Below are 27,252 nucleotides of genomic sequence, written 5' to 3' on the forward strand. Positions count from 1 at the left end.
AAATCGCTCCGTTTTGTTCATCACGTTTGCCTAAGAAAAAAATCGGAACTTTTTACCAAATTAACTCCATAATAGCGACAGAAACATGGCAAACGTTGTTTAGAATCAATCCTCAAGGTGTTTTTCACATATCTATTCGATGATAAATCATTCGTGGCAGCTGTGTCTCTCCTCCAAGCAAACGAAAAATACACGCAGCTGGAGATTACGCAATAATTGCAACGGAGGACCCCAAGCGGCCACCTGTTAGATGTAGTCTCTTAAGGTCAATCTTCCAATGATTTGCCTACAAATACATCACAATGCTGCAGACACCTTGGGGAAACGACAGACAGTGTAGGCTCATTCCTGGCGCATTCACAGCCATATAAGGAGACATTGGAACACAGCGCATTCAAAATCTGGCGCACTTCCTGTATGAAATTTCATCTTGGTTTCGCCTGAAGCATTAGTTCTGTGGCACTCACAGACTATCTTTGCAGTTTTGGAAACGTCAGTGTTTTCTTTCCAAAGCTGTCAATTATATGCATAGTCGAGCATCTTTTCGTGACAAAATATCTTGTTTAAAACGGAAAAGTTTTTCATCCCAAAATTTTAATAGTGCCCCCTAATGCATAACTGGTTAAAGGATAGACCAGAACTTTAGATATGCAGAAACTCTTTTCGTAAGCATTACATGGCGAAGAGCCACTGTACACAGCATAGCCATTGGTAGGGCAGCAAAAAAGGGTTTACATTAGCAAGAGCAGGGCAGGCCAGGGCTCATGATTGGGAATGCCTATCCATTGTAGTGTGTAATCAGTGTAGCCAAGTTTTATATACACCATCCCAGCAGTGCAAAAACTGAGGAAGTACATTTTCTTAGAAATACAACTTTGCCCAGTCCTTCTGAGCATGTTCTTCGTATAGCCTAGGCCTAAAGTTTATAGTATAGGCTATTGATCATTTGATTAAGGCCACACTAGGCGCACTTGATATTGCGCGCCCAGCAGAGAATCAGGGATGAGGGGCAGCATTTGGACACATAGAGATATAATAACCAACATGTTCTCAAACACTGAGCAATATGACATTTAATCGATTTATAAATTACATGACCCTCCCCTGGACTAAAAAAAACTATACTAAACCCTCCCCCTAACTGAAATTGAAAAAGAACAACCTCCATTTTCTTCCAGGTAACAATTGTACATTTTGACCTATCCCTTAGTAATTCACCCTGCCTCCATTAATTTCCACCCTTCTTCTCCATTCTCCAGGGTTCTTTGGCTTCTTCATCCTCTCGCTCCTCCTCATCCCCTTTTTCTACATCCCGGTGGGCAGCTTCAGCAACAACCCCCGCCATGTCCTTGAGGACGCGCTGGACGCCTTCTGCCAGATCAGCCACAACCCCATGATCATCCTGGCGTTGCTCGGTAATACAGTGTCCATCGCCTTCTTCAACTTTGCCGGCATTTCTGTCACCAAGGAGATCAGTGCCACCACGCGCATGGTGCTGGACAGCCTGCGCACTGTGGTCATCTGGGTGGTCAGTCTGGCTCTGGGCTGGGAGCAGTTCCATGGGTTACAGGTGTTGGGTTTCATTGTGCTGTTGGTGGGTGCGGCACTGTATAATGGGCTTCATCGCCCCGTGCTAGCAAGGATTCTGTGCTGCGCCAGTGTGGAGGAGGAAGAAGTCAACCCAGTGGAGAGGACGAGATTGCTGGACGAGGGAAGGGTGCAGGAAGAGGGCTAACTGACCTGATATGATGACCTCGCAACATGCTGAAAGTGTGTGTGTGTGTATGACATGTAGATAACATAACCCTGTCGTATTGTGGTTAGAGCGTTGGACTAGTAACCGGAAGGTTGCGAGTTCAAACCCCCGAGCTGACAAGGTACAAATCTGTCGTTCTACCCCTGAACAGGCAGTTAACCCACTGTTCCCAGGCTGTCATTGAAAATAAGAATATGTTCTTAACTGACTTGCCTGGTTAAATAAAGGTAAAATAAAAAAAATAAAAAAAATGCGTGTGTGACATAGACAACACACTTCTCAGATAACTACATGACATTATCTTTAAAACTTTTAACGCCTGGTTGTAAATTCCAGGTGACATATATTGATAGGATCTTGGACTAGCCCTCCTCAAGGCTTGTTGCAGCATCGGTTAAATGTGTCAGTGGTGGCAGTCATCTTATATATCCCCAAAAGGTTAACCATAACATTGTTTGATAGAGTGCGCTACTGTGGTCATTGATACAGTGGCTTGCAAAAGTATTCATCCCCCTTGGCATTTTTCCTATTTTGTTGCCTTACAACCTGGAATTAAAATAGATTTTTTGGGGGGGTTTGTATCATTTGAATTACACAACATGCCTAACCCTTTGAAGATGCAAAATATTTTGTGAAACAAACAAGAAATAAGACAAACAGAACTTGAGCGTACATAACTATTCACCCCTGCAAAGTCAATACTTTGTAGAGCCACCTTTTGCAGCAAGTATTTTGGGGTATGTCTCTATAAGCTTGGCACATCTAGCCACTGGGATTTTTGCCCATTCTTCAAGGCAAAACTGCTCCAGCTCCTTCAAGTTGGATGGGTTCCACTGGTGTACAGCAATCTTTAAGTGATACCACAGATTCTCAATTGGATTTAGGTCTGTGCTATGACTAGGCTATTCCAAGACATTTAAATGTTTCCCCTTAACCACTTAAGTGTTGCTTTAGCAGTGTGCTTAGGGTCATTGTCCTGCTGGAAGGTGAACCTCTATCCCAGTCTCAAAGAAGTCTCTGGAAGACTGAAACATTTTTTTCTCTAAGCAATGGTATTTTTTCTGGACACTCTTCTGTAAAGCCCAGCTCTGTGGAGTGTAGGGCAGGCGTTCAGCTAGCGGAACCCCTCGACAACATTCCGCTGAAAAGGCAGTGCGCAAAATTCAATAAATATTTTTTAGAAATATGTAACTTTCACACATTAACAAGTCCAATAAGCAAATGAACGAAACCTCTTGTTAATCTACCCATCGTGTCCGATTTCAAAAATGCTTTACAGCGTAAGCACAACATATGATTGTTAGATCACCGCCAAGTCAAAAAAAACAGCCATTTTTCCAGCCTGGAGTCACAAAAAGCAGAAATATAGAGCAAATGAATCACTAACCTTTGATCTTTATCAGATGACACTCATAGGACATCATGTTACACAATACATGTATGTTTGGTTCAATAATGTGCATATTTATATCCAAAAATCTCAGTTTACATTACGTGCAGTAATGTTTTGATTCCAAAACATCTGGTGATTTTGCAGAAATACTCATAAAGCATTGATAAAATTGTACAATTGTACAATACAATTGTTATTCACAGAATTAAAGATGGACTTCTCCTTAATGCAACCGCTGTGTCAGATTTTTTAAAAACTTTACAGAAAAAAGCATAATCTGAGAATGGCGCTCAGAGCCCAATCCACCCAGAGAAATATCTGCCATTTGAGTCAACAGAAGTCAGAAATAACACCATAAATATTCACTTACCTTTGATCTTCATCAGAAGGCACTCCCAGGAATCTCAGTTTGACAATAAATGACTGATTTGTTCCAAAAAGTCCATCATTTATGTCCAAATAGCCACTTGTTGTTAGCGTGTTCAGCCCAGTAATCCATCTTCATGAGGCGCAAGCACTTCGTCCAGACAAAAACTCAAAGTTCCGTAGAAACAAGTCAAACAATGTATGGAATCAATCTTTAGGATGTTTTTAACATAAAATATCAATAAGCTTCCAACCTGAGAATTCCTATGTCTGAAAAAAGGCACTGGAATGAGAGGTAACTCTGTCAGGAGCATGCGTCACGAGCCTGAGACACTCTGCCAGACCACTGACCCAAACAGGTCTCATGAGCCACTCCTTTATAGTAGAATCCTCAAACCAGTTTCTAAAGACAGTTGACATCTAGTGGAAGCCGTAGGAAGTGCAACAACCAATATCCCACTGTATCTTCAATAGGGGCTGAGTTGAAAAACTACAAACCTCAGATCCCACTTCCTGGTTGGATTTTTCTCAGGTTTTTGCCTGCCAAATGAGCTCTGTTATACTCCCAGACATCATTCAAACCGTTTTAGAAACCTCTTCAATCTCTTTTTCAAGTTCTCTTCTGTGGAGCTTTGCAGCTCTTTCAGGGTTATCTTTGGTCTCTTTGTTGCCTCTCTGATTAATGCCCTCCTTGCCTGGTCCGTGAGTTTTGGTGGGCGGCCCTCTCTTGGCAGGTTTGTTGTGGTGTATATATATATTATTTTTTTCATTTTTTTTCACTTCACTAATTTGAAATATTTTGTTACATGAATTCCAAATAAAAATACATTTAAATTACAGGTTGTAATGCAACAAAATAGGGAAAACGCCAAAGGGGATGAATACTTTTGCAAGGCACTGTATATATGGGTTTACTATGGTTTCTTAGACTTAACTAATATTGGATTCTGGGATATGGTCGTTTTGAGTTGATTTAATTTTTTATGTTTTGGTCTTGGCCAGTGTCATTTGGTTTGGTGGCTCTCACCGCTGTTTTTCAATTGGGAAAATGGGCTTGTGTTCAGCCCTGGCATTTGTACTGTACTCTTATTTCTGATTTCCCCTGGTGTGAAATCATGGACATGTAGTAACTTGGACAATATATTGCATATGGCACCAGTGGGCTGTTGGTTCCATGCTTTTTCAAATGTTTTTCATTGTTGCAATGTACATTTTACTAATGTGTCACTAGTGATATAACATCAATACTATGTCAGCCATTGGACTTTTAGTACATTTTTAGGGCTTTAAATTAAAAACCACAAATTAAAAGTTAGCTGAAATGTTCCCCACTGAACACTTGTTGCATAATGACTGATATTGTGTGAGTGTCACTACCATAAGTATGCTTTGGGATCTGTGATTCAATATTTCCTGCATGATTTTACCTGTGAGGTTTCCCCCTGTGTTTTATTATCAAACAATTGCAATTGTTCTGGATATATTCATTGACTGACACATTATCACATGTAAAAAAGAAAATGGTTATAAAGTCTATTACTAGCCCATGCTTCTTGGTACATAGTTTTCTATCAATGGATAGCGTGGGTGAATATTGCTGGCGCTACCCCTAAGTCTAAGCCATAGATTAAGTAGGTTAGTTGAACAGCCTACCAAGCTCTCAGTAAGTGAATGGAAACTGTTCTCAGGACCAAGATTCCTATGTAGGTTTTTGTAAGACTTATGTTGCACTTTTTAATTAGGATGTACATTTGCTTGGGATTTTAAAGTGCCATGTGAACAATGTTGACTGGATGTATTGAACTTGGCTCCAGTTAAATGTTTTTTTTTTTATAAATAATAATTTAATAAAAATGTGGAAATGTTATTAGCACTTGAGTTCTGTGCTGTATTATACTTAGAGATGAAATAGGAGGGTCGTTCCATGAAAATAATGCCTTTTTTTGTGTCCCTTTGTTTTAAGTAAATTGTGCCAAAATGTAGCATTTTGACATGTTCCTCCAACCCTGGGTCACGTCTTGGAAGATTGTATCCCATACTGTATCCAGGTGTCATCATTTTAAAGCGTTAGTTATATTGTTACTTTGACAGTCATTTCTGAAGATGTATTTATTTCATGTGATTAGTGACATTTACATCTGTCCCTCATTTTAAGGTCAACTCTGTTACCTCAACTGAACTCATTTTAACATGTTGAAATTATTCATTTTTATATATTTTCTTCAAATGAAACATTCAACATCTAGGAATCATTGAGTAAAAGCTGGTTCTACTCTTTTTGACAATTTTCTGGTGTTTTGTGGCAGAAAACTGAGCGGTGCAGCATACAGTAACATGTCAACCCTGTTACCAATAGATGGACAGGCTAGAAATGTTTTTAAGAGCAACTACCCCTAAAAATGAACTTCTCGTTTAGTAAACAGCCTATGTGGCATCAATTTAAGTTAAACCCATTTATTCTACTGTCAAAATAACCACACAGTGTAAATATGATCATTTCAGTCATAAAGTCAGTCTCGTCCAAAACAGTTTTGTGAAACTTGTGGTTGTGACTGCATCACAACGTAAATTAAGGTTGGTTGGGTTTGTTTCAATCCTGCCCTCAGCTGGCAGTACACAAGTAATCATCAATTGGGAGTGCAGCTGCTAGCAACCCGATCATAATGCCTGTGGTAAATTTGGGTTAGGTTTGGATTAGGGCTGTCCCTGACAACAAAAATATGTTGGTTTGGTGGAAAGCAGTCTGTTCGATCGGTCTACATTTTTAAATGTGTATTTTTTTCATATATAGACATATAGATGTGTTTTAATAAAATCAACTTTATGCATTGAGCTTGTCTGATGCTTAAAGTTTGGGGTTTGATGAAAGACAAATGCCTCAAGAAGGTGCCAGAGATCTAGATAAATGCATAACCTGACCCAACGATTCTCCTCCCGCCCCTGCTGGCTGTCGCAGATTCTTCCATTACTCCTGAAGTTCCCGTTAATAGGCTACATGAGGAGTTGGCAACCTTTCTCATGTGGAATGCCAATTTATCTTAGCTTTTCTACTGATCTGCGTGCCAGTTGTGGTTTTCATATGCATATTTTTGTGAAAGTTTTATTTCATTTATAATAAAGTATTTGTCATGTGGTTAATCAAAATTCTATCTAAATGAAAATGATACAAACTTAAAAAGTAACTTCCATTGCCAACTATGTAAAAATAGCTTACATAAAGACAACAAATAAAAACATTGCAGCTAGCAGGTAGAAAATATCTTAAACCTAAAAATAACATTGATAACAGATGGCATGTCTGCATGAACTTGAAACGTTGAATCAACTAACTTGTTACGGTTAGACGTTCCGCGAGCGGAACCCATCGGCAATATCCGGTAAAATGTCAGAGCACCAAATTCAAATTAAATTACTATAAATATTAAACTTTCATGAAATCACACATGCAATACACCAAATTAAAGCTACGCTTGTTGTTAATCCAGCCAATATGTCAGATTTCAAAAAGGCTTTACGGCGAAAGCAAACCATGCGATTATCTGAGGATAGCACCCACCAAACAAACACATGACATTCATATTTCAACCTGCCAGGCGTGACACAAAACGCAGAAATAACGATATAATGAATTCCTTACCTTTGAAGATCTTCTTTTGTTGACACTCCAATATGTCCCATAAACATCACAAATGGTCATGTTGTTTGATTAATTCCATCGTTATATCTCCAAAATGTCCATTTATTTGGCACGTTTGATCCAGAAAAACACTGGTTCCAACTCGCACAACATGACTACAAAATATCTAATAAGTTACCTGTAAACTTGTTCCAAACATTTCAAACAACTTTCCTAATACAACTTTAGGTATTTTTTTAACGTAAATAATCGATCAAATTTAATACGGGATAAACTGCGTTCAATAGCGGATAAAAACAAAATGGAGCGTGCTTTCAGGTCACGCGCCTCTAACAAACAATACACTTCACTCGACCCTCATTTTGAACTGCCCTACCTCATTTCTCAAAGGAAAAACATCAACCAATTTCTAAAGACTGTTGACATCCAGTGGAAGCGATAGGAACTGCAAGCAAGTGCCACAGAAATATAGATCCCCGTAGAAAATTATTTGAAAAGAGAGTGACCTCAATTTGTTTTTTCCTGGATGGTTTTTTCTCAGGTTTTCACCTGACATATCAGTTCTGTTATACTCACAGACATTATTCAAACAGCTCCTTGGTCATGTGACCTAATTGACTCAAACAAGGTTCAGAATGTCCAGGTCCACTACCCTTCTATATTTGGTTTGTTCATTTTCATCTCACATGTTTTTACATGAATTTTTCAAGCTTTCTGATTTCAATAGCTCCTTGGTCATGTGACGTACTGAATTCAAACAAGGTTCAGAATGTACACTCAGTGGGCCTACATATTGCACATCTTTTGGTTTGTCCATTTTCATCTCACTCGATTTTACATATTTTTCAAAATGTCAAATGTCAATAGCTCCTTGATCATGTTACCTACTGTCTTCAATCAAGGTTATGAATGTACACTCAGTGTGCCTACACATTGCACACCCTTAGGTTTGTCCATTTTCATCTCACTCGATTTTGCATGAATTTTAGAAACTTTACAACGTCATCAGCACCTTGGTCATATGTGTTATTTCATAGTTTTGATGTCTTCACTATTATTCTACAATGTAGAAAATAGTAAAAAATAAAGAAAAACCCTTGAATGAGTAGGTGTGTCCAAATTTAGACTTTTACTGTACATTTTTTGTCTTCTAATGCCTCTTAAGGGGGAAGTAATCTAAAAGTAACGGCATGTAATCAGATTACATTACTGAGTTTGGGTAATCCAAAAGTTACGATATCGATTACAATATTGGACAGGTAACTAGCAACTGTAACGGATTACATCTAGAAAGTAACCTACCCATTCCTGACTATGAAGTGGCAGCTGTGGAGATGGACAGCGTATTGGTGCTGAAAGTAGGGTTATTTGAGAAGGCCTATTTAATTTAAACAGTCTTCATTTTAATTTGACTTTAGGCTACTAGGTGTTTTAAAAAAAGAAGAGGGGGTAGATCAGCTTTAATATTGCAGAAAGATTGTGGCTTTCATCAATGCAATTGTCTGCATAAATTCAAATCCCCGATATTTTTTTTGGTAAATATATATATATATATATACAGTGCCGTCTGAAAGCATTCAGACCCCTTGACTCTTTCCCCAAAAAAATTCGTTACAGCCTTGTTCTGAAATGTATTTATTTTAAAAAAATATCTCAGCAATCTACACACAATACCCCACAATGACAAAGCAAGGCACATATCTGGGGAATGGTACCAAAAAATGTCTTTAGCATTGAATATCCCCAAGAATACAGTGGCCTCCATCATTCTTAAATGGAAAAAGTTTGGAACCACTAAGACTCTTCCTAGAGCTGACCGCCCGGCCAAACTGAACAATCGGGAAAGAAGGGCCCTGGTCAGGGAGGTGACCATGAACCCGATGGTCATTTTGAAAGAGCTCTAGAGTTCCTTTGTGGAGATGGGAGAAGCTTCCAGAAGGACAACTATCTCTGCAGCACTCAGGCCTTTATGGTAGAGTGGCCACATGGAAGCCACTCCTCAATAAAAGGCACATGACAGCCTGCTTGTGGCATTGTGTTGTGTGACAAAACTTCACATTTTAATGTGGCATTTTATCGCTTGTTTCTGGCACCTGTGTAATGATCACGTTCTTTAATCAGCTTCTTGATATGCCACATCTGTCAGATGGATGAATTATCTTGGCAAATGAGAAATGTTCACTAACACGGATGTAAACAGATTTGTGCAAAACGTTTTTAGAGAAATAAGTTTTTTGTGGGTATGGAACAATTATGGGATCTTTTAATTCAGCTCATGAAACATGGGACCAACACTACATGTTGCATTTATATTTGTATTCAGTATATAACTACACTTTAGTCCACACTGCTTTATGAAGAAACAATCTATAAAATGCAGTGGAAAGAAGTGACCGATGCAAATGGCATATCTTTGATTTGTTTCTATGATATTCAGAGGCTGCACTATAACCTATAGGAGACAACAAAAATAATTTGCCTGGGAAGAAGCCTAATGTGTGATTATGTCATTATCAATTGATGTTAGACATTTAACAGGATATTAAACAACATAGTAACTCTAAATCAGTCAGCAGCAAGCCAGGTAGCCAAGAAGGAAGGAAAATGAAGGGCCAGCGTTATGGGTGGGACTTTGGGGCCTGGCCCGCCCTACCTTACCTTCTCGCCCGTCCAATATTTATAATTTATTTGACCGAGATGGCGCCAACAGAAAGACGCATCAATTAATGCATCCGAGTGAGCAAAACAGCGCCCCACTGTTTCAGTATGTGTAGACCATGTATCTGATGCTGTCTGGACCAAATGAGTATGACATGACAATACTATTTCTGGCCAGACAGCATCCGATACAGACAGTACATGGGCTACAAATAGAGAGGTGCCGTTTCGGCTTCTTTCTCCGGTGGTTTCGGCAGAGAGGAGGAGGCGAAACGAGAGGGATTACTCTATTTGCCCCTACCTGGAGCGGCAGGTAGCCTAGTGGTTAGAGCGTTGGACTTGTAAAATCGAATCCCCAAGCTGACAAGGTAAACATCTGTCGTTCTGCCCCTGAACAAGGCAGTTAACCCACCATCATTGAAAATAAGAATTTGTTATTAATTGACTTTCCTAGTTAAATCAAGGTTTAAAAAAGATATGTATATATTTTAAAAATATATATAAACTCCAAATTATGTCCAGTATAAACCCAATGCGTTTCTATGGGAATAATATGCAGACTTCAGCTTGTCGCCTGTTTTCCTGCCTTTGGGACAAAGAGGAAGACATAAAGCAGCTCGTCATTATATGCTACAGATATCTGGTTTCAGCCTCTTGCGAATGAGAAAGGAAAGTTTGCGGGTGCACAGTGCACTGTTAGAATGCTGCGTTGCCCTAAAGTAAATGGATGTTTCGCCAAAAATATATATATATATATATATATATATATATATATATATATATATATAATTACTCCTGTTTAAATTAAATAATTCAAAATACTTCACACGAGACCAGGATTTAACCACAGAAGATTAAAATACAGTCATGTGGATTGTTTCAAATCACCAGTCTGCGCGTGGCATTAGGTCTAGCGGATTGAGTTGCGGCTGTCAGTAAGAAGCGTCTAAAATATGTGTGAAGATAATGTCTCTTATTAGGGGGGTGAGCTGAAAATATGGTGCGTCTCTGTCTAGAATGTAGGAAAGTGCCTATTTTGCAATGTCTGATTTCTGATTTCTGATTGTCTTAACTCACCATGTACACCACTCATTTTGTCTTCGCCAACGAAGTCTGTTTTTTAACATCCATTGCGAAAGATACTGTGGTTCCTCAGTATTTGAAAAATCTGTACAACACCCCTGGCCTCGATAATCATCAAGCAATATAAAAGAGCAACATATAAGGACCTTATTATCCCATATATATGCCGTGGAAACGTCATAAAAACAGCTTTCTGTCCCGAGCTCACTGGCGCAGGAAACTGAGGGCCTTCAATAGGCTAGTTGATACACTGCTGCACGTTTGCTAGCAACAGCGTCCAGACGGATCAAGTGATGAGTTGATACGATGTTGCACTTCTGCTGCACAAGCTACAGTCAAGTCACATAGAAAGGGAGGCAGACCGTTTGAGTAGATAGATGAATGTGATTGAAAGAACCGGAATTTTCCTCATGATATTTTCTACTGTTTGTATTTGTCGGCTTTAAGGCTTATGTATTTTATGACGAGGGAAGTTATAGGCCTACTGCTGTGTCTCTGAGTTATATGCTCTCATTTCTTTAGCCGCCAATGGATCACATGATTTTTATCATTTTATAATTTTACTTCAGATTTTTATGATTAACCATGTGACAATGATTTTGAGAAAAGAAAACGTTATTATTGATGTGCAACTGTTTGAAGAAAATGCGCATAGGATTGCGATCACACTTAGGAGGTCCTGTGAAAAAGCTTTCCACCCTATGGAAATCAAAGGCCAGTCGAACTGATTCGTTCTGCCGCCAGATCTGAAGCTTTGTTACACAGTACAGGCTGGCAGGAGCGCTCAGATTTTCACATCTACAACAGTACTTCAACAACATGACTATAAATTGAGCATTTAGGCAGTATAAAATATATATATTTTAAATGTCTTAGAATTAAATAATCATGAAACGAAAAATGCCTTAGGCTATACAGTGCCTTTGAATGTGTTTGGCCAGTCTTTGGTTTGAGGATTATGTGGTGAGCTATGCATGACTAGTTAATTTAGCCTTGCAGATGCTCTTATATTCCCATGCCCTAATCACAGTCAACACATCTATTTTGTAACAACAATATCATGGAATAAATAAGAATCAATTAGAAAATGATAGTTTCCCAAATGATTTTATTTTACAAGTGCATATAGGCCTACCTGATGATATGCGGATGCTGTGTTAAACGACTAATGCCTTTTTCTCGAATTCATTAATGGTCAGATAGTTTAGTGGTAACTGGTTCTGTTGGGCTCAACTTTAGCACTGTTCCAAACTTAGACTATTCTTTTTATTAAAACAAAAGTCTGTATAGAAATCAAAACATCTCCGGTGCTGCAGCATGCGCTCATGCATTGTTATGCTCTATTGTGGTATGAAAAAACATTCTGATTGTCTCCAGTCATATAAAATTACGTAGACTTCCATGAAATGCGTTTATTAAAAGCTATTTTTTTTTCTCGGACCGCAAATAAGATGAGAGATTCATGCAGTGCTTTTATGATAATGGATATATGTTCACCCTTTATCAGTGCTTGTATGACCTGCAAACCACAATCTTCTGGCTGCTTTGCCATGTAGTAATGCTTACAAAACGAAGAACAGTTTCTAAAACTGCATATCTAAGGCTCTGGTCTGTCCTAGGAGTGAGGGTAAACGGTAGGCATGTTCTCTGCTATCCACTTTATGTTTTAATTATTATTTTGGGTATAGGGGAGGGTCACATGTTTTTTCAAGCGTTCAGGAGGGTCGGGGTAAAACATATTTTACTAACGGGAGGCCCATCCATTTTAATTTCAGCGATCCAATTTTCTCTAAGTTTCCCACATTACAAAAAAACGTACAGTCCCTTACTACAGTAATTTATTTCTTTAACCTCTTGAGATGCGCAAACGTTTTTTCTGAAATTGAAAATGTGCTCTTTATGCCAGAATGTTAAAATTCGGCGAAATCATTTTTTTGTTTTTTTTTGTTTCACCGAATTGGTAAAATGACCCAGGATTTCTGCATTTTGACCAACATTCATCAGTATACTAAAGATTCTGCTATAATGGTTATTTATGATACAAAGGTTACAAACATCTGCCAAATGTATAACTTGTCCTTCCTTTTTAATGTCCTCTTGAATTTCCCCTTTAAAAATGAATATCCAAGCCAGTGCAGGTGTCCAGTTTCACCTGTCTCCTGTCATACCAACACCGGCCACCAGCTGGAGTTCTACTTGGCCCTGCCTGCTACCAGCAAAACTTCCTCCCTAATAGTTTAGAACCTAATTGGGGCCAGAGGTTAAACGCCAGCATATCCTCAATGCAAACCACAGGGAGCTGCAATCAACCAACTGCAGCTGGATCATCTGGAACATCCAATAGAGATCAGTGATCCTGTTGTTCTGCTGTTAGATTACATTTCCGCTACATTTCCGCTACATGAAACTGAAAGACAATATTTCCATCAAAGTTAGTTGTAATTATGTGATGTGGTAGTCTAGTAAAATGGATATGGTTTCAACACAATCCAAGATAAGTTTGATCTGTAAGTTCTGAAAACCATATCCTTCACTGTGTGTCTGGTCATTCAAGCTCAAAGTTTTAATCTTAAGAATAGAAAACTAATGTCATTATGATGGGCGATTCTGAAAAGTGAAATACACCTATACATGCAAAAAGCTATACATACATGCATGCCTTACAAAATAAATAGCATGGGCTACCTCTTTAAATCTTGCCATTTAAATGAAACATTGAAACTGAATCGAAAGTGAGTCTCTACGGGGCAGTTTCTTTCCTTAGCAGACTGTCAAGTGGACAGCTGGATCTTTAACATTCTGACCACAGCTGAACTTGTGCTATGAGGAAAGACAAATAGATTGCTTATTGGGATAAGAAACGGGAACAATCCCACCAAATTATTCGTACTTGACAAGCCTGTTGTGCATTAGTTTAGGCCAGGGCTGTTCAATATCGGACCTGGAAGGCCAAAACACTTCTGGTTTTCATCCTCTCCTTCTAATCAGGGACTGATTCAGGTGAGTGCAAATAACTACCAGGTAGAAACAAAACTCAAGAAGTGTTTCGGCCATCCAGGACCGGAATTGAACAGCACTGGTTTCAGTGGAGAAGCGCGTTGTCCACAATACGTTCAACGTGCCTGGATTTGATGATCTACATCGACATTTTAGGAGAAAAACCTCCCTGATGCTGTGTCACACTCAATGCACTAAATATAGCCCAATGTGTAGTAATGGTTAGTGCTAACCGGGATCCCACCTTAATGGTTAGTGCTATGTGGGATCCTTGGGACGTCCCTACTCTAAACCCTAACCTAATCCACTACCCTAACCATAACCCTTACATTAACCATTTAAATTAAACGTCAAGAGTTGAGAAGCACAAAGGATTGCGGATAGCACCGACCAAGTTGTAATCCGAATTGAGACATTGTTGGGAAGCGCAGTGATGGTTAAGACAAAAATAGATTGTTTTTCTGCACATAACCAGGGGCGCAACGTTGACTGGGGACGGGGTGGACATGTCCCTCCCACATTCTGAAATGGCATTTTTGACGCCCCCAGTTTTGTCATTGGAATTTGATACAAACGAACCGTGTGCTTTAAGATCATGCGGGCACCTCCGAGCGGTCGGGTAGGCTGTTTGGAGTGTTTATCTGCACAGGCAGCCCAATTGTTTATTTTACTAGGCAAGTCAGTTAAGAACAAAGTCTTATTTACAATGACAGCCTAGGAACAGTGGGTTAACTGCCTTGTTCAGGTGTAGAACAACAGTTACTGACCCAATGCTCTAACCTGCAGCCCAAATTCTGATATTGTATTCCACAAATTGGTCTTTGGACCAATCACATCAGATACTTTTCAGAGCTGATCTGAAAAATATATCAGAATTGGTCTGCCTGTGTAAGCACAGTCTATTTAGCTCACATTACAAGTTCCATTTGTTTAAATGACAGGTTGTTTCTAAGAACCACCACTAGATGACAGCATTTTGTTAAAGTTGACCTGTGTATCGAGAGTTTATTCGGCTGGAATAAGGACTCCAAATAAGGACCTGCACGGGGACTAGAATCTCTGATCACATAAAACAATAGTCAAAAATGGTTTCCGATTTCAAGAATGATGTTTGAATATAGCCTTTTATTTAAAGGCCAACTGTAGCCTGGTTGCCATCTCTCTTCAGTTATTGCATTTCACTCCTGTTATATGCCAAAGATTTCAGTGGAATGTTACCTAAAAAAGACTGATACCCAGACTAGGCCAACTGTAACCTACTTGGTGAATCAATAGAGAGGAGCTGTGAAGAAATGAGCAGCTTAACTGGTAATGTAGGCTAACCTGAAGAATGTATAAGTGGGGTATCCTATCATACCCAGGTAAGCTAGACCTACACAGCAACACTGCACCTTATACATTTTAATAAAGGCAATGTCTACAACGAAGGGTTTGTTAGCTAATATAATTTTGTAAATGTGTGTGTGTGCCTGAAAGGTAAATTGCACCCAAAAGCCCTTAGTAACCCTTCTTTATCAACAGTAGCCTGTAGAGATAAGCAATATACACGTGTAATAACAATATAATCACCTTCAGTTATTAATTAATTATTTAGCAGGAATAAATACAATTAGGCTACTGATATTCACAATCCACTATTAGTTGGCATAACAGCCAAATAGCTTCACGTGCTTCCAAAGAAACGTAATTTCATAATAAAAAGAAATGAGGCTACTGTATCTGTATTGTCTATTATCTGATAACCTTCAGGCTGACATGATAAAATATATTTTAAAATGCATTAGCCTACATTAAAACTGTACATGAAATAGGGCGCTTGGGATTGTGTGGAAAAACTATTATTGGTGTATTTTTTAAACACATGTATATGGATGCCTCGGGACCTGTGCTCCCTGGGGTGTGATCTTTATAAGTGAAAGTGCATTGGTGTCCTGGGGGAGGAAGTGCTGTAGGCTAATTGTGGCTGCCCAGGTGTCCATAATAAAAACTGCACAAAGAAAAGGAATACGGATTTATTAGAGAAAACATTATTGCCACCCAAAGATGGATATGATATTTACAAAACGTTAGGATAATATATAGGCCTGGGGCCTATAACAAAAATGTGAATTTGTCTTGCTCTCAAAATTAATAAGAGTATTCATATTTTTGTTAGGCTACTTTATATATTCGATGCTGTACATTTTGATTTATGTCAAATCAATTCAATTACAAGGCATTGAAATAGATCTTGACGCATAGTATTCCCACATTACTACCCAGATTCGCGATGAAGATTCGGAAATTAAATATAATAACTATTATGACTGTTCAATGTATGTTATTGTCTCATTTTGGCATTGCTACGACGATGTTTCTGGTATAATGACAAGTCCTATACATTCGTAATTTTGACAGCTGTACTTTCAGGGAGAGGTAATAAAACACGGTCTGTTTGGACAGCTCTGGAGCGTTGACAAAACTGGAATCCATCAAGATGATACTTGGAGTGTGAAATGTCGCTCTGCAAGAACACGCCCGATCATAACCTTGATTTAATTGTTTTGTTAACGGCCATAAATCAGGTAGAGAACATTATGGCTGATGTAGACTATAACAATCATTTTCAGAAGTTAAAATAAGGCTGTGTAATGTTCTAGGCCTATTGAACGTTATTCAGCTCTAGTAGGCCAAATCTGGGAAGTACAGGTGCTAACCCCTCGCAATTGTTTCCACATCGGCTTGTTATTACAACAATTTTACAGTGTGTGACATTGGTACAGATCTATCGCCGCGGCCCTTAGAGGCTCTGCTTTACCTCAATGGTGAAGGGTTGCGCTAAATACATGCAAAATTGATCACTCTAGCACACAGTCGCAGACAATACTTAAAGAGAGCCTATAACTTGAGTTTTTTTTTGGCCCACGGGGTTGCCAAGTGACCTGGGCCATCGGTCACATGGGCGTCATTACACAGAGTGCGCACTGTTCCTCGAATCTTCTCGGCCTCATGGGATGCCTGCCAGGACACTGGGAGAGAAAAAGAAGTAATGGTTTGTTATGATGACCTTTTACGTTTCCATTAGTCTCCTCTCTTATTTAGCGCTGTAACCCCGGAGTACTCAGCAAATGTGATTTAACCCTGTGTACATTGACCCAGCGTGTAATCAGAAGGCCCTAAATGCACCAGTCACAAGAGGCGAAGAGGGGAGCGACTTTAATCTGCAACGGGGCTGTTTTTATGTAAACACAAAGGTTGTTAATGTACAGACACTGGGACACCATCATATTTAAAAGCTTCCATTAAAGAAGCCCTTCGATTGTTTAAACGACAGGGCAGACTGAGGCGAGTGTAGTTAGTCTACCACTCCCAATGTCCATCTAATGACCACGTAATGTTTTATCTATACTCTTCTGTGGGGCAAAGGTAGGAGAACAGTATAATTCTATGACCACAAATGGAGAGAAAAAAATAATAATGTCGCCCACACTGTAGCCTTTCAGGATCTTCCTTTTCAATGATGTGATTTTAATGATGTGCCTTCTGGTTAATTATTTTTATTTGAGTTTAATATGGCCTAAAACCACAATAACTGTGGAGATTAAACTACATTCAGGTTTGGCTGTTGGCATTATAAATCTGGATGTTTCTGTTTGAGTGGTAAGTATAGGGTTTTGCTCTCTTTTTTCTCAAAGAGAAGGGGAAAGAAAAACATTAGACACATATATTTAATTGGGAGGAGGGAGTTGAAATACAACTAGCCCTACTAACTTTGAAAAGTCATTATATATGGATTTAATAAAATGTGTTTGTGACTTATTCATTAGCTAAATATACTAGGGATATAGATCACTTCCCCATTTGGATTGGTACAAGAGGGCATTTATGAATCACTTGTCTGGGGTGGACATATTCAGAGACATTCACTGTTATAGCCTGTGATGAAGTTTGTGGAGTTACATTTAATGGCCATATGAGTGGAACTCTCCGGATGGTGATTGCTGGCCTAAAGGGTAGGCGAAAATCCACAAGGTTTCCATATTTTCCCATGATCAGTGGTGGAAGATAAGGATATTTAGATTGTTATGTTTCCCGCGTGATGAGTCCTGTCTCTACTGATGGGCAGCTGGGCTATAGCTCCTCTCCTCTTGGCTGGCCCTAGCAACAGTCCAACACTGATAGGCCTCCAAATATTCAGCAACAAAAACAAACAGCCTAAGTCTCCCAAAGGGTCCTGATGCATTTAGATGATGTTTCAATCACAAATAAAGGAATACATTAAGAGCTTTCTCCTATTAGATTCAAAACCTGGATAATGTGGTCTGTGTCCTAATGTGGCCTACTGAGACCTGTAGGGATATATTTTTTTGTGCTAGCCTGGTGTCCCAACCCTCTGTCAAAGAGGTCATGGGAATACTCATATGGACCAACACAGACATAACACAGACAATTGATGTTTGTTGAACCAGTGGGCGGACAGACACCCTGAAACAATCCTCAAAAACATCTAGACCTTTTCACATGATGGAGAGTCCATTTCCCTCATAACATGGGGACCTATTAAACAGAACTGATTAAAATATGAATACATATAATAAAAGCCACATTTGGGGTTACAAACGGGATAATCCTGTTTTCAATTGACGTTGGATAACTCCCTTAAAAATATATATTTTTGCTTTGAAAATAATGGCACTATGCCATACAGAAGGCCGTGTACAATGGCCCAGGTCCCATTAAATCTACGAAAGTTCCTTCCTGAGACAAACATTGCCAGAAATAGTCATCTTGGCCTGGGTCGACGTTTTACCAGAGTAGAGTAATAATTCTCAGTGTAGTAATGGAAATTATTTAATTGACTCCCAAAATCTGATCCGAGAGAGTTGTCAGCCTTCCTGAGCTCGGATAAGCCTTCCTGAAAAATACACACTGAGAAATCAACTGACAAAAATAGGCTTGAAGTCAGCTGTCGCTGTCAAACTTACATATATTTTTTATCTGCCACTGTTTACTGGGACTCATGCATGGTTTGACATTTTCTTTTTCAACGTGCTTATACACTTAGGAAGTTCTGATAGCCTCAATCAACATTTCCAGGATAAAGTATAATACAAAGCACTTTTAAATGGACGATGTGTAGCTATTACAATGTTACGGTGTTTAAACACAAACCTGCATTGATATAACTGAAAACTAAAGGCAAATAAACAATTTTATCAGAGCTGAAACAATAACTGTTGGCCTTTGTCACATGGGTCATACTTTCATTTTCAACTGGACAAACCTGACCTTCACTCACTATGAAATAATTTCCTAAATTAAATGGCACTATTTTACTGACTTACTGACGTTCTTGAGTGTCAAGCCTCCAGTGCCTTGACATGTTTTAGTGTGCATGTTTTAATGCTTCCCTCTGAAGGCTCATCGGCACCTGAAATAACTTAGGCGTGGTAACCCTTTGTGCCTCTGCTACATCCTTTTCCCTGGATTGTTTTGACTGCATGATCGGGGGCAAACGTTAGCCTACATTTAATTTCTAATTTGAACCCGGAAAAGTGTCATCCGAAAACACCACGATAGCAGGCAGTCAGGGTCATAGATCCTGCCGGCAATGAATCAAGTCTAATGAATGCAGTAATGACAATGGGTTAAACAGTGCATGGGCCTATATCCGTGGCGTGGGAATTTGGGAACGTGTACCTACCTGCACGATACAAACTCGTCTCCATGTCAGACATGCACGCAGGCAAACAAACACACAAGCACACTACTTTCTCAATTTTAGAGGAGTGTATGAGAAAGTAAGCATGTTATAGAGATTCAGTTTTATTAAAAAACAGCAATATTCCACGAGTAAACGATTTTATATTATTATCAATATGGATATGATTGTACTTGTATTGTTATGATGATGCTGATTATGATTGTGATTATTTGTATATTATTATCCATATAAAATTACAAAAAGTATAGACCTAATCCTGCTTACAATAATACTTAAAAAATACAATTTACCCATACATATTTGTAATTGTTACAATAATCAGCCCCCCATTATGTTCGTTACCCGGTGAAGTATTGCCTCTGAAGTTAATTTTGTTTTCGTTTAAGAGGGGAATAGATTTCCTCTGTTTATTATGAGCATAGGGACGGATTTGCGTCACCATGCAACTTGCAGGTCGAGATAAAGTTGCACAAATATTGAAAAAAGGAAGTTCGAACAGCAATTATAAAGTTTCCCCATCTACCAAGGAAGAAATGAGGATTGCTGCTGTATCCTAAAATAGTTAAACATGTTCTATTTTGAGAAAAATCCAACAGGCATATCTGCTCATTTCGCACGAATCACAGCCCATAAAAAAGTAATCTGAATCCAATAGAAACTATAGTTTCCTGCACTCGGCGCTACATATACCATGTAGATCGTGGTACTTCACTTGTTTTAGCTTGTAACCTTAAATGTATGATGTTCGATTGATGATATTGTCAGAAATTAAACATGGCACAAAAATATGAAATCTTTGTCAAATGCAATCTTCAATATTGTCCGTGTTTACTTTTTTGTACCCTAAATCGTTTAATTTGCAGTTGTTTTGCCATTTGAGCGACAAAACACCCAACCCAATGCAGAAAATATGAAAATGTGATTCCACCAGTGCAGCCTAATAATTTTTGTATCCACTTTTTTTTTAAGTATTCAGAAACAAATACAGGCGAATGCCTAAAAGCCGAGTGCAAGGATAAACGTAATTACATTATTCGACATGTGTACATGTTCATCTTGCAGAAGACGTTTGCCCTTGCATTTATTGTTGTCGTTGCTGCATGCCATCCACGATGAACAAGATAGTGACGAAGATGATGATGTTGCCTGTGACTGCTGTTGAAAATGTATATGAAGATATTCAATATATGGTCATTAGCTACACTTAACTCTGCACATGTCCATCACAAGGGCGTGTTTGGGTGTCGAAACCAAACTTCTATTGGCTAGAAAGCAACCAATCCGTGTCAGATGAAAAACGTCAACGTTGAAGTACTTAGACCAAAGACTAACATGTCAGAGTTGTGTGAGAGATTTCTGGCACTTACACAAAGACGGCAGCCTTTCTGACTACAGTTAACTCAACGTTACATGCCGAATTTATTGTTCTATCATCGTTTGTGATCAACCGAGGGGCAACATTACGAGTTCAGGATGTATACGGCAGGACTCAATCCGTTTTACGCATCAAATTTTAGTCTTTGGTCTGCCTATTGCGCGGGTGGTTTCGCTGTGGATACAATGAAGAAGCCCTCATTTTGCATTGCTGACATTTTGCAGGTTGGGGATTCCGAGAACATCCCGGGATCCTCGGCCCTCATGGCTCATATGGGACACCGTTCTCAGGTCCACACCTCTGGATCTCCGCTGCGTCCTTCCCCGGTGGGGCCAGAACAGTCGGTCTACGGTGGGAGACTGAACCCCGGGTCTCCATATCACAGGCACGGAATACACTTAACGTCTGTATCTAGAACGAGTTTCAATTCCCAACAAGCTCCTCCACCATCGAGCAAGGACCTCAAGTTCGGAATCGATCGGATATTGTCAACAGACTTCGACTCAAAAACAAAAGACATATTGTCTTTAAGAGGTAACCTTTTAAATGAACTTTCATACCGTTGTCAAAATGAATTCTCTATTAACTATTTATAGGCCTACATCAAGATTATTTTACTGCCATAGAAAGCATTCAAGAATGCCATGATGTTGTAAAGGCACTTTTTAGTTTTTTAAATGTGGCTGCATTGACTTAATTAAAGGCTACGTTTATAAATTATTGACCTCGAAGGCACCTAAACCACAGTGACTACATCATGCACTTTATTATTTACGCACACAAAACCTCTATATGAACATCCAAGCTGCCACAGCTGCCTCACTATAAAACTAGGTATTATTTAGCTTGGGACGGCAGATGGCCTAGTGTTGGGCCATTAACCGAAAGGTTGCTAGATCGAATCCCCCCGCTGACAAGGTAAAAATCTGTCGTTCAGCCACTGATCAAGGCATTTAATCCACTGGTCCTAAACCGTCATTGTGAATAAGAATTTGTTCTAAAATGACTTGCCTAGTTAAATAAAGGTTTAAACATTCAGACTCGCACACCAAAGTCATTTTTAGGTGAAAAGTTTTACCATTGACAAATACTCGTATTTCATACGTTGCGGTAATTTCTTACTTATTTATCTCTCGCCCTGTGACAGATCTCACGTCCATTGTTAGCTCGAATCGTCAGTCAGGGATCCACATGCCCGTGCAGCCCTCGGCGAACCAGTACTTCGCATCCATAGACCCAGCGATGAGCGACACGTCCTCCACGATGAGCTCACTAAACGGCGCCAGGCAATCAGGGCAGCATCAGTTTCAGGACACCTTCCCAGGTAGTGTAGCCGTCAGCACATAGGCTACATAGGGACATTTTCCGCACACATGGCATTTAAGGACTCAAACAATATTTGTACATAGCCGTTATTATTCAGACTTTGCTCAGTGTTTTTAAACCATTGGGCCTATCTTCTGTTGATCGTGTTTTTCAAGTGAATATAATTTGGCATGTTTGATGGCATGACACCACTTTTCTAGGATATCCAACTATAATTTACCAGTGCACTTTGAAATTTGAACGAATAAATAACATTGCTCAACCTTTATGTCCCTTTATTTATACAGGTCCGTATGCTGTCCTCACAAAAGACACGATACCACAGACATACAAAAGGAAGAGGTCCTGGTCGCGAGCGGTCTTCTCCAACCTGCAAAGAAAAGGACTTGAGAAACGATTCGAAATACAGAAATACGTCACCAAACCCGACAGAAAACAACTGGCTGCAATGCTTGGCCTAACAGATGCACAGGTACGTTACTTGCATCATGTTGTAGCCCATAGGCCCCAATTTTTTGGACATTGTATTATGGACTATATGCACATGTTTGAGTTATTTTAAGAATCCTTTCTTCTTGAGATGGAAAGACATGCCTAATAGTGTAATATATATATTCAATAAGTTTAGCTGAAGTGTTAACCCTAAAATACCCTAAAAGTAATTTGCGACTGAGCCTACATATTAGCGTTTACCGTGAATGCAGTCTCTTTAAATTTCAATAATGCTGTAACGCTGAACTTTCGCGATACGGATTGAATAGAGCCCTGGTCTTGTGTTGTTAAGACAGGAAGCCGCCACTCAGAGGACACACCCGGTAATATATCCTAGTAGGCAACTTCAGAATTTCGCAATCGAGAACTTTTAGGGAAATGAAAGTCGATTACAACGAGTTATTGCAAATGGAGAAAGGTCATAATCTTACGTAACTCCACTGGGTTAAGCAATACACATAATACTAGCCTATAGCCCAGCTGATGTGTTAATAACAATTTGTTTTTGTAGGCTATAGGCCCACATTTACGCAAAGTATGCCCAGCTTTACCCACACTGTTGTTTTATTCTGCATTAACTTTATTGTTGCCTACCTATGCTACCGTCAAGTTATTCATTATGAAATGTAGGCTATGATTTCCGTATCTATACGGTTTTGTTGTGTTATGTAGAGACTGTCCTTTTATGCTATCAATTAGGTATCTGGGTCATATTTATATGGAGCAAAATTCATTGTCAACCTGTTGGCGACTAGCCTAGGCATCAAGATCGTGTTGTCGACATCTAAACGAGCTTTTGCACTTTCTCGTCAGGTCAAAGTGTGGTTCCAGAACAGGCGCATGAAGTGGAGGCATTCGAAAGAAGCCCAGGCACAGAAGGACAAGGAGAAGGAGACACTGGGCAAGTCACTGACAGAGGCCGAGCCCAAAGAGCCGGAAGTGTCCGAGTGTGAGAGTGAAGCGAGCTGCGAGTCCGAATTCGAAGAAGGACAGGAGGACAAGAGTGACGTGGACATTTCTGAGCATAACAAGACTAGTGTGATCATGACCGGGGCCACCCCTGTGAGTACGGAAGAGGCAACTTCAGTCGGTGCCCTCACAGAAACTGTGGCATCATCACACATGTAAATATGAGTGCAAAGTCAAACGTATTTTTTTTAAAATGTAACATTAATAATTTAATATAAATATTATTTCGATAAATTTATATACAGAGTGAAGTTTGTCTTAAAATGGAGGGCCAGTAGGATGCCCTACTGCAGAGGCTATGGGTTATTATTATTTTTACTTTCGACTCCTTCCATCTTTCAGCTCTGTCAGTCAGTATTAGGCGATGTGCATGACTTTTTCCTCAAATTAAGGAAATATTCTGTTGTGAATTTTAATCTGAAACAGGTGTTCCGCGTTCTGAAATCCCAGAAAATGACACAATGTTAATGTAATTTACTCTGGAAGCGTTAATAAATATTGTTGTATTTTATATTTTTCAATAATTATTTGCACTGAAAATATTGTAAATAAAAATAAAAATGTCTTTCTTTTGATTTTCGATTAAATGTCATATGTTATATATATTATTATTAATAATATTATTATCTTTTAATTGCATTATTGGGCCCATCTTTCGGGTCGAATCGAATACTGAAAACATCACTGAAGGAGAGAGAACTTCACAATTGACATGGTCTTGACTAGCCTATAGGCTAATATTCACTCCAAAAACAGTTATCTGAAGTGGATAATACTATTTTATTTTCGTCATAGGCTATACATTTAGGATTGTACATTTGTTTCCTACAGTATGTACAAAGTAAGATGATGGTCATGATGATGATATAGGTTTACTATTTAATTCCTCACATCTTACATGCCGATAAAATAATATTTGAAGTCTTGGACTTCGCTGCCACGTAGGCCTTATTTCACCGTGTGAGATGATCAGAGGGGTGGAATATATGTTTATGTTTCATGCTTAAAATAATCCATAAAGCCGACCTAGTCTATAGTTCTATATGGCAATTACGTCATTCATAAAGTCATATTTAGCTTTTTGGGAATAAGACGCAAACTAATTATGGGTAGACTCAAGCCGAAATGGAACGTGAAAACATGGTGGAGCCTGTAATAACTTATCTAAACAATTTGGTGTAAATAGATAAAACTTATCAAGGGTTTTCAAATAAGTTAGTCATACTGTCTCTCACAATTCCTACACCATCTAACCGTTTGCATTTACGAATGCAAATTTACGCAAGTCGTATTAAAAAAATGGTAGCCTATCGATGTGTTTTCAAGGAGCAGTTTGCCTTAGTTCATTTTATTTTCAGTAGGTTACCTTGTCCTGTTACATTGATTAAATCATTCGGAGGTAAATTAAAGTGTCTAAAATAAGCTGGTGGCTGCATTTACACAGACAGCCCAATTCTAATCATTTTTCCACTAATTGGTATTTTGACCAATCACATCAGACCTATCCACATCAGCTCTTTTTCAGAGCTGATATGATTGGTCAAAAGTCCAATTAGTGAAACATATAGAATATATAGGCTACCTGTGTAAACGCAGCCAGTGAGTAACAGACCATTGAAGTTAGTCACCTGAACCAATGAAGAATTAGATACTCCTTATTTAGCAGTCATTACTTGCTGAGTTCGTTGCAATCCACACAGTAAAGGCATAATAACAACTTTTAATTACATTTAAAAACAAGTCTATATTAGTTATAGCAGGTTATGTTAAACTCCATGTAGTAAAGTAGGCCTACAGTCTATACCCTTACTGACAGCCAATATTGTAGTACCATATTATGGACCATACAAAGTTGGTATAGGGCTTATTACCTCACTTTGTCCAGTCCCAATGGAAGTGTGAAAGGAAGCATGCAGTGCCTTTCCACATTTTGTTGTCTACAGCCTAAATTTGAAATGGATTAAATTGAGATATTTTTGTCAACTTGTTTAACAAGTCACATAATTAGTTGGATGGACTGACTCTGTTGTGCAATAATAGTGTTTAACATGATTTTTGAATGAGTACCTCATCTCTGTACCCCACACATACAATTATCTGCAAGGTCTCTCAGTCTAGCAGTACATTTCAAACACAGATCCAACCTCAAAGACCAAGAAGGTTTTCCAAAGCCTCAAAAATAAAGGTACCTACTGAATATCCCTTTGAGCATGGTGAAGTTATTAATTGCACTTTGGATAGGGTATCAAAACACCCAATCATTACAAGGATAAAGGCGTCCTTCCTAACCCAGTTGCTGGAGAGGAAGGAAACCGCTCAGCGATTTCACCATGAGGCAAATGGTGACTTTAAAACAGTTATAGAGTTTAATGGCTGAATTGGTATTTTTGGTATGCTATTAGGATTCCCATTAGTTTTTGTGAAAGCAGCAGATACTCATCCTCGGGTCCACACAAAACATGAAACATGACACAGAACATTAATCAACAATAACAGAACTACATCAATTTTAAAAAGTGCACACGTAGCCTACGTATCAATACATACACACACACTATCTAGGTCAAATAAGGGGATAGGCATGGTGCCGTGAGGTGTTGCTTTATCTGTTTTTTGAAACCGTGTTTGCTGTTCATTTCAGCAATATGAGATGGAAGGGAGTTCCATGTAATAATGGCCCTATATAATACTGTACGCTTTTTTGAATTTGTTCTGGATTTGGGGCCTGTGAAAATACCCCTTATGTGGGCACGTCTGGTTGTGTAAGTGAGTGTTTCAGAGCTATGTGTAAGTTGGCTATGCAAACAATTTGGAATTTAACACGTTAATGTTTCTTGTAAAAGAAAGAAAGATTGCAGCCTGTCTCTCCTCAACTCTTAGCCAATCGAGAATGGCAAGTGTAGTATTTATATTAGACCTCTGATTACGATGACGAGAAAGACGTGCCGCTCTGTTCTGGGCCAGATGCAGCTTAACCGGGTCTTTCTTTGCAGCACTCAATCACATGACTGGACAATAATTCAGATGAGACAAACGTAGAGCCTGACAAAAGTAGAGCCTGATTTTTCGAATGTAGTGTCAAAAAAGCAGAGCATCTCTTTATTATGGACAGACCTCTCCCTCTCTGTACAACCATTTAATCTATATGTTTTGACCATGACAGTTTACAATCTAATTTAACACCAAGTAATTTACTGTCCTCAACTTGTTCAACAGCCACATGAATCATTGCCAGATGTAGCTCAGGTCTAGTACTTAGAGAATAATTTGTACCAAATATAATGCTCTTAGTTTAATAAAAGACGTTCAGGACCAGTTTGTTACTGGTCACCCATTCCAAAACAGACTGCAACTCTTTAAGGGTTTCAGTGACTTAATTAGCTGTGGTTGCTGATGTGTATATGGTTGAATCATCAGTGTACATGGACACACATGCTTTGTTTGATGCCAGTGGCAGGTCATTGGTAAAAATAGAAAAAGAGTAGAGGGACTAAAG

General features: G+C 39.0%; 2 protein-coding genes across 5 annotated transcripts in view; both read left to right on the plus strand.

Annotated features, from left to right (window-relative positions):
• LOC118386654 (solute carrier family 35 member F6-like) overlaps positions 1 to 27,252 on the plus strand; it is a 379,817-nt gene that overhangs the window by 19,101 nt on the left and 333,464 nt on the right. For 2 of the 3 annotated variants that reach the window (XR_008140652.1, XR_008140653.1), the window contains exon 6: positions 1,260 to 1,877. Coding sequence is in view for 1 of the 3 variants with exons in the window: in XM_035774371.2 (XP_035630264.1) it covers positions 1,260 to 1,735 (476 nt within the window). In the remaining 2 variants the exon portion in view is untranslated. Of the gene's footprint in view, positions 1 to 1,259; positions 5,083 to 27,252 lie in introns of those variants that run through there. The other variant, XM_035774371.2, reaches the window with a different exon arrangement.
• LOC118386655 (H2.0-like homeobox protein) lies at positions 20,913 to 24,331 on the plus strand. 2 transcript variants are annotated; one of them, XM_035774372.2, is made up of 4 exons: positions 20,913 to 21,503; positions 22,117 to 22,293; positions 22,583 to 22,767; positions 23,601 to 24,331. In XM_035774372.2, exons 1-4 carry the CDS (start codon positions 21,068 to 21,070, stop codon positions 23,913 to 23,915), a joined length of 1,113 nt encoding a protein of 370 aa, XP_035630265.1. In that variant the 5' UTR covers positions 20,913 to 21,067; the 3' UTR covers positions 23,916 to 24,331. The 2 variants fall into 2 exon arrangements, with proteins under 2 accessions (XP_035630265.1, XP_035630267.1); XM_035774374.1 differs by lacking the exon at positions 22,117 to 22,293 and having other exon boundaries at positions 20,915 to 21,503.

The sequence above is a fragment of the Oncorhynchus keta genome, chromosome 8 (genome assembly GCF_023373465.1).
Source record: "Oncorhynchus keta strain PuntledgeMale-10-30-2019 chromosome 8, Oket_V2, whole genome shotgun sequence".
In the NCBI taxonomy this organism is placed as follows: domain Eukaryota; kingdom Metazoa; phylum Chordata; class Actinopteri; order Salmoniformes; family Salmonidae; genus Oncorhynchus; species Oncorhynchus keta.

Coding starts and splice junctions, on each gene's coding strand:
- LOC118386655 (XM_035774372.2), top strand. CDS start 21,068: ATGTATACGGCAGGACTCAATCCGTTTTACGCATCAAATTTTAGTCTT. Junction 21,504..22,116: donor AGACATATTGTCTTTAAGAG/GTAACCTTTTAA, acceptor GCCCTGTGACAG/ATCTCACGTCCATTGTTAGC. Junction 22,294..22,582: donor GTTTCAGGACACCTTCCCAG/GTAGTGTAGCCG, acceptor TTATTTATACAG/GTCCGTATGCTGTCCTCACA.